General features: G+C 45.0%; 1 protein-coding gene across 1 annotated transcript in view; it reads left to right on the plus strand.

Moving 5' to 3' along the window:
- The window catches only part of LOC139268153 (regulator of G-protein signaling 8-like), a 55,792-nt gene that overhangs the window by 22,734 nt on the left and 20,417 nt on the right, over positions 1-12,641 (plus strand). The window contains exon 2 of the mRNA XM_070886192.1: positions 2,206-2,294. Within this exon, the coding sequence (XP_070742293.1) occupies positions 2,206-2,294 (89 nt within the window). The remainder of the gene's footprint in view (positions 1-2,205; positions 2,295-12,641) is intronic.

Genomic DNA, 12,641 nt, shown 5'->3' on the forward strand with positions numbered 1-12,641 from the left:
GGGGAGGGTTGGGGGAAGATCAAAAGGTCTCCGGTGGGAGATCGGAGGCTTCGTGGGGGAGGATCGAAGGCCTAGGTTTGGGGAGATCGGAGGCCTCCTGGAAAGGCACTTACCTCCTGGATCCAGCAGTCCTCGCCTTCCCTTAGCTGACAGGTTCCCCAAGGTCCGGGAAACCCATCCAGCCAGAGTTAAATTTGTAATGCTGGATCAGCACAAGGCACGCCAGCTTTGGTATAATATCTAAATGGACAACCCTCCTCCTCGGAGCCCCTATATCAGAGAGACAGCTAGGAAGGAAGCTGAGCATCTCTCCCACCTTTCTGTTATTTGGGATAAAAGAAATGGGACCCCCATCAACTGGAAAGTAGTTCTGTGTACAACATGTTAACATTTTTAGGCCAATGATGGGAGTTGGATGCCACTGTCCACTGAGTAGATACTTGTGAACATGAAGATTTAGAGAACAGCAAGGGCTGCAGTGTACCTCATTTTGAATGTTCCCAAACAATCTCTACTCAGCTACAACAACAACTTGTGTTTATATAGTGCCTTTAAAGTTGTAAAACTTTCCAAGGCGCTTCACAGGAGCGTTATCAAGCAAATTTGACATTGACATAAGGAAGTATTAGGAGGTGACCAAAAACTTGGTTAAAGAGGTAGGGTTTAAGGAATGTCTTAAAGGAGGAGAGGTGGAGAGGTGTAGGGAAGGAATTCCAGAGCTTAGGGCCTAGGCATAAGAATATAAGAAATAGGAGTAGGAGTAGGCTATTCGGTCCCTTGAGCCTGCTCCACCATTCAATAAGATCATGGCTGATCTTCTATCTCAACTCCACTTTCCTGCACTAATCCCATATCCCTTGATTCCCATGTGAAGACATGGCTGCCAATGATGGAGTGATGAATATTGGGGCTGCACAAGAGTCCAGAATACACCACCACTTGAATTATAATTCAGCTGCTTTGAGGTCCACACCCTGATTCAAATTCTTAATAGCACTGTCCAGGCAAGGTTCTGCCACTGCTTACATGAGAAATACAAGCATTCAACAAAGAGAGTTTGCAGATATGCTATCAATGACCAAAGCTCGATATCCGGTCCCATGCAGTCAATCTGGCCGTCCCTGAATACACATAGGGACAGCATTTCTTTCTACACGTTGATCATGTGGATCTTATACTTTTCAAATAAATTGCCTCAATTGGAGAACATGTGACTACTTGGTGTGTGACACTAATGTGAAATAGCAGTTTTATTTACATTGATGCTTTCTTCAGCAGAGCAGCACGCCTCTTGTACAGCCTGACAGCAATAAACCTGACACAGCCCATTGTCTTCCATCCTGCAAAGTCCCTAAGGGGCCATTTGTAGCAAATTGCAAACTGCTTATGACTGGTGCCCCTAAGTGTTCGCTGCAAACCATTTCCCACCAAATCTTGTATGTGTTATTTGTGAATCTCTCTCTCGCTCTCTCTCTAAAAGTGAGCTTAGACTATGGGCTACATTTAGCTGGTGTTTTTATCTGACTGCTTTAGCCTTCAGGGAACAATGCTGTGATGGTTGGCTTTTTGTTCACTAAGAATATTTTCCCACTGCTGCTGTTTCTTTTGCTGATGAAATTCCACAGTAATTATCAGCATCTGAAATAAATACCAGCAAAGGGCACAATGGCCTCAAAAATGAGAACGCGATATTTTATTTCTGAAACAGGACACAGAGCGCCCTCGCTTCAAATACCGTAGGCAATTAAACTACCTGTTTTGGCCAATGTGTGAGCTTCGACTAACTTCTCGCAGTCTGGGGAGGAAAAAAAAATCAGTCATCATTCAAATCCAATTCAATTCATCCCCAGAACACTGATCAAAACAAATTATTCCCAGCTAAGCTGCTGTCAACATGGCTGACAACATCTAGACATTTTCCGTAATAATAGAGCCACATAATAAAATAAGAGGATGATGCGCACTTGCAAGGTAAGCTGCCCACAGATTCCACCAATCAAAAGCAAAAATACACACAGTCATTGCAACAGTTAATGGTGGATGACAAATATTATTGTGTTGAAGGCAACAGAGTGCCACCTTTTTGCCGATAGGCATTCTTGTCGCACAGAAAGCACTTAAAAAAAACATTCCACAAGAAATCGTACATCGGTGAACAAATTGGTGCGAGAGAAATCACACAGCCTGCTTCTCCTATCTCCACAGCTCAGCTTGTCACAGTTTCACGCAGACAGCTTGTCCGACTGCAGAATTCACAAAGAGAAAGCCTCTGCGAAAAGGACCAGCGCAACACAGTAAGTCTATTTTGCTTTGCTTCCGACAGGGCTTTCACAATATAATAGTCCCAGTCGCAGGTGCTGTTCGGCCGGATCTGCTGCCCCCATTTCAATAGAATCCCGCCCCCGAGCCCGGAAAGAGAGTCTTGCTAGGAACGAGCCTAGATTTAACTGGTGAAATAGAATCCTAAATTTGACTAGACTTCCTCTTTGCCATTGTGCTAGCATTAGCCTGCTGTTAGGGATTCAGTAGGAGACTGTTCATAAATCTGCCTTTTCCAAAGCTATTATTAAGTGGCAGTTCTAGTGACTAAAGTCCAGGGGAGCACAAATAACTAATGTGTGATCACTCAGTGCTTTATCCAGGAATATGAAAAAGTGCACAAACCTAAATCTTTTATCTTACAAGTAGTTGGCAAAGTCATTGTGTGACTGAATCATACAGAAAAGGAGGGTCCCAGGTCTGATGCCCAGTTTGAGCTGATCTCAGCTAGGGTGGCAGTCAGGATACTTCAACTGCCTCAGCACTCTGGGACTGGGGGCAGCAGTGGATGTCCACCGGGTTACTGCTCCCAATTGTAATCGAGTTGGGAAGCCCACATGTGTGATAAATCGAGTTGGGAAGCCCACATGCTGGCACTCAATACTGAGACTCATACATGAAGAATGGCCACTTAGGAAAGGTAGTAGATGGTGGCTGACACTACTGCTGGAACTGTACCCCACAAAGAGTCTGTGCTGTCAGGATAAAACCAGGGGAAAAAAATCTGGCTAAAAAAATCAAACGCAACCTCTTCGGAGATTATTGAAGATGATTAAGGAATATGGAATTAAAGGAAGATAGCAAATTGGATTAAAAACTGGTTAGAAGGGAGGAATTAGAGAGGGCAGTTTCTACGTGTGGTTTGAAGTGGGAGCAGTATCCCACAGGGGTCTGTCCTGGGATTGCTTCTGTTCAACCTATAAATCAGTGATCCGGATATCATCCGGTGGGGTGTCCAAATTTGTGGTACTAAAAGAGAAGGCGTAGTAAATAACTCTGAGGACCCAAGGAAATTACAAGGGCTAATGAAAGCAATATTTCCTGTAAGTTGAGCTTTGCTCTGCGCAGCCTGTTCCTTTTAATGCGCAGTCCCTTTAAATTTCTATGTATGCGCAGTGTGTACAGTGTAAAAGCCGGTGAGCGGCCTGCGCGGGACCTTGGAAATATCTGCGTGGCCGTGCACCTCAGGGGCCACATTAGTGATAAGGTGGTGGACTAGGCAAAAGAAAGCGGCAGACAGAATTCCATGTCAATTTAAGGTAGTACATTTTGGTGAAAACAGTCGGCTGGATTTTTGGTTCTGCTCATTTCGGGGCGGTAATGGTGGCAGGGCGGTAGTTTGCCCCCAGGAACAGTTTGCGCTTCAGTCAGCAAAATTCATCAGCTGGGCCCGGAGTGTGGGGCGGAGCGTAAAGGGAGGCGTTGTACACCTCTTTTAGGGCACTAGGCTGGCTGAGCATGCGAAAATTCCGAGCTAAACAGCTGGCCTCGGAGCGCCTGGGGAGAAAAAAAACCTGAAAAAAAAACACCAAAAACATTCCCAATAAATAACTCATGCCACCACAACATAAATCGCAAAAAAAATAAAATATAAACAATTACACTTAGCTGTGGTCGACATTACTTACCTCACTGCAGCCGCTACAGCTCAGACTGCCCGCTTTCACAGGCAGTCCCAGCACCTCGCTCTACTGAGCACTACAGATCAGGCGGGAGCCAAAACTCAAGCTAGTGTCGCAACCAGGGGTGTTGCACACCGGTTCACCTCTTCCGGGCGGTAATATCCCATGCCCCATCGAAACCGGCCCCGGCGGGGGTGCTGGCAGCTGGCCACCCACCAGGAAGAGCTCACCGCCGCCAATGCCGTCCCTCCAGGGCGAGAACAGAAGCGGCAGCATGCCGAAAATCCAGCCCCTAAAAAATAATTATTATACCTACAACGTGGGAAGGCTGGGTAATGTAGAAGATTAGAGGGACGCGGGGATTCAGGTTCACAAGACATTAAAAGCAACATCTCAGTGGATGAGGCCATAAAAATAGATAATGGAATATTGTTTTGTCCCCCCCCCCCTAAGAAGCATAAATATCCGACGTAATGGTGAATCTATATACAATGTTGATATGACTACAGTCAGTGTATCATGTTTAAATGTGGGATCCACACCATGGGAAGGTTGTAGTGAGGCAATAGAGAGAAGGCACAGCACAGATTGACCAGGATGCCGTCTGGTACAAGGAAGTACAAATATGAAGAAAGTCTTGAAAAATTGTGGTTATTTTCATTAAAACAGAGAGTAAGGGATGCTTTAATAGGAAGGCATTAAAGAACAAAAGGGGAATTTAGATAGGAATGTCTTTACACAGAACGTGTAGCTATTGAGGCAGAGGCTATAAGGTCATTTAAAGGGGAATTGGATAAGTGTTTGTAAAAGAAGAATATAAAAGGATAGAGGGACTAGGCAGGAAAATGGGATTAGAGGAGACAGCTCCAATTGAAGCAGGCAGCGTGATGGATCAAATGGTCTCCTTCTGTGCTCTGATTCTGTCATATGGGTTATGCAAAAATAGTGAGCCTTTGTAATACTCCAATGGAGCAGGAGCATACGATTAATGGTGCGATTGTTATGCTAATGAAAGCCCAGGCTGTTTGAATGAGGCTCAGGTGTCTGGGAACCACCTGAAAGTTCCCCCAAAATAATGATCACAAATCGGTTACATTTTACAGAAATGAGAGTGATTATATTAATGGCCCAGTGTATCTCCATCATGTCTTTAGTCTTGGCCAGCCTGAAATCTGCCCAACATGCAGTAGACAAGTCGATATATTTTGTGCTTTATATTATAAGATTCTTATATGAACGTTCTGGTTCAGCTCTTGCAGGTTGCTGGGGAAAACAATGTTAAAAGGAGGGTGCTGATTTTGATTGTAAGTTTTTCTTCACAAAACCTGGTCGCAAGTCAGCAAAATAACAATGTTTTTTTCAACGAGAGTAAGGAAAACTTTCAATATAAAAGCTGTTTTTTTCCTTCTGCAGTGCCTTGCTTCATTAGTGAAGCTTTGTTGAACCTTCAGTATTTCAGAAAATAATAGTTGAAAGTCGGATTACTTCAGAGGGTGTTCTTTTTAGCCCTCAAAGCCCCAACAATAGCATTTGTTGAGTCTACCATACAGAGTTCCTGATTATTCAGCAAATGTAAGAATTGGAACTCACTGCAGCATTCGCGGCATCATTCGGACCACTGAGGCCAGAAGCTCCGTATCAGTTCACGCTTACCATCGTCAAGGAAAGCAGAGTTTGTAACAAAGGAGACAGTTTAATTTTGAGGTACTTTTGCCTACTTCGCTTAGAATGCAGCTATACCAGCTCCAGCGTCTCTTCCAACTCCTTACAATTCGATTGTCCAGAAGTAGGCCTTAGAAGGGTAATTTTCCAACCTTGTGTTAACTGGCTGGGATTCTTGGCAATCAGTATCTCCTATTAGGAATCCTGCTGCATGCTTATTTTAAATGGCCAGGATGTTGTGCGCCGCATGCTCCTGATCTTCCAACATGTGCTGCCCTTGGAGACAAGGCTCCTCGTCAAGAACATGAAGCTGCTTACAACAACAACAACTTGTATTTATATAGCACCTTTAACATAGTAAAACATCCCAAGTCGCTTCACAAGGGTGTTACAAGATAAAATAAATAAATTTGACACCGAGCCACATATGGCAGATGTAAGGAGCTTTCTAAAAGAGGAAAGAGAGGTAGAGAGCCAGAGAGATTTAGGGAAGGAGTTCCAGAGCTTAGAGCCCAGGCAGCTGAAGGCACGCCCACCAATGGTTGAGCAGTTATAATCAGGGATGCTCACGAGAGCAGAATTTGAGGAGCGCAGACATCTTGGCAGGGTTGTGAGGCTGAAACAGATTACAGAGATAGGGAGGGGCGAGGGCACGGAGGGATTTGAAAACAAGGATGAGAATTTTGTAATCGAGGCGTTGCTTAACTGGGAGCTAATGTAGGTCAGCGAGCACAGGGGTGACGGGTGAGCGGGACTTGGTGCAAGTTAGGACACGGGCAGCCGAGTTTTGGATGACCTCAAGTTTACATAGGGTAGAATGTGGGAGGCCAGCCAGGGGTGTGTTGGAATATTCAAGTCTAGAGGTAACAAAGGCATGGATGAGGGCTTCAGCAGCGGATGAGCTGAGGCAGGGACGGAGACGGTTCAATGTTAGAGGTGGAAATAGGCGGTTTTGGTTATGCCGCGGATATGTGGCCGGAAACTCATTTCAGGGTCAAATATGACATCTAGATTGCGAACAGTCTGGTTCAGCCTTAGACAGGTGCTCGGGATAGGGATGGAATCGGTGGCTAGGGAATGCAGTTTGAGGCGGGGACGAAAGATAATGGCTTTGGTCTTCCCAATATTTAATTGTAGAAAATTTCTGCTCATCCAGTACTGGATGTCGGACAAGCAGTTTGACAATTTAGAGACCATGGAGGGGTCGAGAGAAGTGGTGGAGAGGTAGAGGTGGGAGTCGTCAGCTTACTTGTGGAAACTGACTCTATGTTTTCGGATGATATCGCCACGAGACAGCACATAGATGAGAAATAGGAGGGGGCCAAGGATAGATCCCTGGGGGACACCAGAGGTAATGATGCGGGAGTGGGAAGAGAAGCCGTTGCAGGTGGTTTTAGATAGATAAGAATGGAACCCGGCGAGTGCAGTCCCACCTAGCTGGTGACGGTGGAGAGGCGTTGGAGAAGGATGGAGTGGTTAACCATGTCAAAGGCTGCAGACAGGTTGAGAAGGATGAGGATGGATAGTTTACCTTTGTCACAGTCACAAAGGATGCCTAGGCCCTAAGCTCTGGAATTGCCCCCCTACGCCTCTCCGCATCTCTATTCCTCTCTCCTCCTTTAAGTCACTCCTTAAATCCTACCTCTTTGATCAAGCTTTTATCCTGTTCTAATGTCTCCTTACGTGCCTCGGTGTTTTTTGTCTGATAACGCTCCTGTGACGTGACGTGGGACATTTTACTACTTTAAATGCACTATATAAATTCAAGTGTTTGCTGTAGCAGTTGGAAAATGGCCCTTAGATGAGAATCATTTTTATTGAAAGACATGATCACCCTGATGAAAAATGGTAGAGACGTGAAAGCGAGTTCATTCCTGAGGTTCCCTTTCTCTGCCTGACTCATGCGGTGTCCCGGGCTTCTCAGTGGGGTAATTTTAACAGAACTCGCCCAGCGGGAAACCCACAAGATTGGGTAGAATGTCAGTTTTACACCTCGCCCGATATTACTCTCAAGCGTGTCCGCTGTAGCTCAGTGGGTAGCACGCTCACCTCCGAGTTACAAAGTTGTGGGTTCAAATTCCCACTCCAGGGACTTCAGCACAAAAAAATCTAGGCTGATATTCCCAGTGCAGTGCTGAGGGAGTACTGCACTGTCAGAGGTGCCGCCTTTCGAATGAGACGTTAAACAGAGGCCCCGTCTGCACTCTCAGGTGGACGTAAAAGATCCCATGGCAATATTGCGAAGAAGAGTACAGGAGTTATCTCCGGTGTCCTGGCCAATATTTAACCCTCAATCGACATAACAAAAAAAGATTAAATGTCTGCCATTGCCCATCCACAGTCAACGACTTCAGTATCATTCGCCAATCTATCCTAGCCAATTCACGCCTCATACCTTCAAAGTTACCCTTCTTTAAGTTCTGGACCATGGTCTCTGAATTAACTGTTTCATTCTCCATCCTAATGCAGAATTCCACCATATTATGGTCACTCTTCCCCAAGGGGTCTCGCACAATGAGATTGCTAATTAATCCTCTCTCATTACACAACACCCAGTCTAAGATGGCCTCCCCCCTAGTTGGTTCCTCGACATATTGGTCTAAAAAAACCATCCCTTATGCACTCCAGGAAATCCTCCCCCACCGTATTGCTTCCAGTTTGGTTAACCCAATCTATGTGCATATTAAAGTCACCCATTATAACTGCTGCACCTTTATTGCACGCACCCCTAATTCATGTTTGATGCCCTCCCCAACATCACTACTACTGTTTGGAGGTCTGTACACAACTCCCACTAACATTTTTTGCCCTTTGGTATTCTGCAGCTCTACCCATATAGATTCCACATCATCCAAGCTAATGTCCTTCCGAACTATTGCCTTAATTTCCTCCTTAACCAGCAATGCTACCCCACCTCCTTTTCCTTTTATTCTATCTTTCCTGAATGTTGAATACCCCTGGATGTTGAGTTCCCAGCCCTGATCATCCTGGAGCCACGTCTCCGTAATCCCAATCACATCATATTTGTTAACATCTATTTGCACAGTTAATTCATCCACCTTATTGCGGATACTCCTTGCATTAAGACACAAAGCCTTCAGGCTTGTTTTTTTAACAATTGTACATTCCTGTCTGGCGTAAAAATAAAAAAGGGAAGGTGGCTCAACCGTGGCTATCAAGGGAAATCAGGGATAGTATTAAAGCCAAGGAAGTGGCATACAAATTGGCCAGAAATAGCAGCGAACCCGGGGACTGGGAGAAATTTAGAACTCAGCAGAGGAGGACAAAGGGTTTGATTAGGGCAGGGAAAATGGAGTACGAGAAGAAGCTTGCAGGGAACATTAAGACGGATTGCAAAAGTTTCTATAGATATGTAAAGAGAAAAAGGTTAGTAAAGACAAACGTAGGTCCCCTGCAGTCAGAATCAGGGGAAGTCATAACGGGGAACAAAGAAATGGCGGACCAATTGAACAAGTACTTTGGTTCGGTATTCACTGAGGAGGATACAAACAACCTTCCGGATATAAAAGGGGTCGGGGGGTCTAGTAAGGAGGAGGAACTGTGGGAAATCCTTATTAGTCGGGAAATTGTGATGGGGAAATTGATGGGATTGAAGGCCAATAAATCCCCACGGCCTGATGGACTGCATCCCAGAGTACTTAAGGAGGTGGCCTTGGAAATAGTGGATGCATTGACAGTCATTTTCCAACATTCCATTGACTCTGGATCAGTTCCTATGGAGTGGAGGGTAGTCAATGTAACCCCATTTTTTAAAAAAGGAGGGAGAGAGATAACAGGGAATTATAGACCGGTCAGCCTGACATCGGTAGTGGGTAAAATGATGGAATCAATTATTAAGGATGTCATAGCAGTGCATTTGGAAAGAGGTGATATGATAGGTCCAAGTCAGCATGGATTTGTGAAAGGGAAATCATGCTTGACAAATCTTCTGGAATTTTTTGAGGATGTTTCCAGTAGAGTGGACAAGGGAGAACCAGTTGATGTGGTATATTTGGACTTTCAGAAGGCTTTCGACAAGGTCCCACACAAGAGATTAATGTGCAAAGTTAAAGCACATGGGATTGGGGGTAGTGTGCTGACATGGATTGAGAACTGGTTGTCAGACAGGAAGCAAAGAGTAGGAGTAAATGGGGACTTTTCAGAATGGCAGGCAGTGACTAGTGGGGTACCGCAAGGTTCTGTGCTGGGGCCCCAGCTGTTTACACTGTATATTAATGATTTAGACGAGGGGATTAAATGTAGTATCTCCAAATTTGCGGATGACACTAAGTTGGGTGACAGTGTGAGCTGCGAGGAGGATGCTATGAGGCTGCAGAGCGACTTGGATAGGTTAGGTGAGTGGGCAAATGCATGGCAGATGAAGTATAATGTGGATAAATGTGAGGTTATCCACTTTGGTGGTAAAAACAGAGAGACAGACTATTATCTGAATGGTGACAGATTAGGAAAAGGGGAGGTGCAACGAGACCTGGGTGTCATGGTACATCAGTCATTGAAGGTCGGCATGCAGGTACAGCAGGCGGTTAAGAAAGCAAATGGCATGTTGGCCTTCATAGCAAGGGGATTTGAGTACAAGGGCAGGGAGGTGTTGCTACAGTTGTACAGGGCCTTGGTGAGGCCACACCTGGAGTATTGTGTACAATTTTGGTCTCCTAACCTGAGGAAGGACATTCTTGCTATTGAGGGAGTGCAGCGAAGGTTCACCAGACTGATTCCCGGGATGGCGGGACTGACCTATCAAGAAAGACTGGATCAACTGGGCTTGTATTCACTGGAGTTCAGAAGAATGAGAGGGGACCTCATAGAAACGTTTAAAATTCTGACGGGGTTAGACAGGTTAGATGCAGGAAGAATGTTCCCAATGTTGAGGAAGTCCAGAACCAGGGGACACAGTCTAAGGATAAGGGGTAAGCCATTTAGGACCGAGATGAGGAGGAATTTCTTCACCCAGAGAGTGGTGAACCTGTGGAATTCTCTACCACAGAAAGTTGTTGAGGCCAATTCACTAAATATATTCAAAAAGGAGTTAGATGGAGTCCTTACTACTAGGGGAATCAAGGGGTATGGTGAGAAAGCAGGAATGGGGTACTGAAGTTGTATGTTCAGCCATGAACTCATTGAATGGCGGTGCAGGCTAGAAGGGCCGAATGGCCTACTCCTGCACCTATTTTCTATGTTTCTATTATCTGGTCATTTTCACATTGCTGTTTGTGGGAATTTGCTGTGCGCAAATTGGCTGCCGTGTTTCCTACATTATAATAATGACTACACTCCAAAAGTACTTCATTGGCTGTAAAGTGCTTTGAGACGTCCAGTGGTCATGAAAGGTGCTATATAAATCCAAGTCTTACTTTTTCTTTTTATTGATTTCAACAGAGAGTAAAATCAGGCGGGGAGTATAACCAGTATTGTACCCGATCCCATCAGCTTTCCGACTGGATAATTTGGTTAAAATTGACTCCATTAGACTCTGCCAGATCATGCTCTCCAGCTTCCCTCAAGGCAGGCTGTTTGGTTGTGATGCCGTCTCACTTCATATCTGGATATGATACACTCTCAGTTTCTCACTCGGTCTTTTCGCTCTCACTTATTCTTATCCTTATTCTCTGATGCTGTTGCCTTTCTCGCTCTGTCTCTCTCTCTTTCTGTACTTTGGTTTTACTTCCTTTCTTGTTCCTGCTTCACAGGCCATTTCATCCCCCACTCTTCCTCTTCACACAGCTGCGCAGAGCCATTGTTTCAAACTTCATGCTGGAGAAATGGGGAGAATATTTTGTCTCACTGCACTGCGTCAAAGGGCAGTCAGAGATATGCTCTCACCTTGGGGTTCCCACAAGCAAAGTCTCAGTATTGACCATGGCATGAGGTGCTGAGACCAGGACAACTTTCATTCACCAGTCAAAAGACTGCCGCAAAGAGCTGCATTAGCAACAACTACAACTTGCATTCATATAGCACCTTTAACATAGTGAAACGTTCCAAGGCTCTTCACAGGATTATGAGTCAGAAAATGGACACCGAGCTGCATCAATCAAAATTAGCACAGGTGACCAAAAGCTTGGTCAAAGAAGTATGTTTTAAGAAGCATCTTGAAGAAGGAAAGAGGTAGAGAGGTTTAGGCAGGGTGTTCCAGAGCTTGGGGTCTAGGCAACAGAAGGCACAGCCATCAATGGTTGAGCGATTATAATCAGGGATGCTCAAGAGGGCAGAATTAGAGGAGCGCAGCTATCTCAGGGGGGTTATGTGGCTGAAGCAGATTGCAGAGATAGGAAGGGGTGAGGCCATGGAGAGATTTGAAAATAAGGATGAGAATTTTGAAATCGAGACATTGTTTAATTGGAAGCCAATGTAGGTCAGCATGCACAGGGGTGATGGGTGAGCAGGACTTGGTGCAAGTTAGGACACGGGCAGCAGAAGCACAGGAGCTTCCTGATTGGGAAGTGTATGTGGGAAATGGGAGAAAAGCAGGAAAGGCAGAAAGGGGGAAAATGGCACATGGTTAAGAAAATAAAGAAAATACTGCCAGCATCCATTTTCCAACACTGTGGAGCTAGCATGAAATATAATGCTAATTGTTTTAATTGTCGAGAGGAAATGATATGTTACATAAGGGTGGCAGGATGCACACAACATGAAGTACATTAATGAAAGGGGACTTGGGCCAACGGATGCCAAGTAAAAGAGAAAAGGGAATGTGAACTGAATTCAATCTGTGGTGTAAACATAGTGTTTCATTGTTCAGCTGTCTTCAGTACCTCTCCAAAGATTTGTTTTTACATTATATAATCATGCTTGGTGCATGCTTCAGAGATTTTTATTATTTTCAATGCAAATTCTCGTCACGGAGATTCCCTGGGGCGGGCGGGGGCAGGGGCGGACAGGGCTAAGAAAGTGCACAGAGTTCACGGTGAGGTCAGTTAATATCAATTGAAAAGTAACCAAAATGGAGATATGAATCCTTTGTGAATTTACCACCTTCACATTTCCCTCTTACTGAACAGATCACAGCCACTAATA

The sequence above is a fragment of the Pristiophorus japonicus genome, chromosome 8 (assembly GCF_044704955.1).
Source record: "Pristiophorus japonicus isolate sPriJap1 chromosome 8, sPriJap1.hap1, whole genome shotgun sequence".
Taxonomy (NCBI): domain Eukaryota; kingdom Metazoa; phylum Chordata; class Chondrichthyes; family Pristiophoridae; genus Pristiophorus; species Pristiophorus japonicus.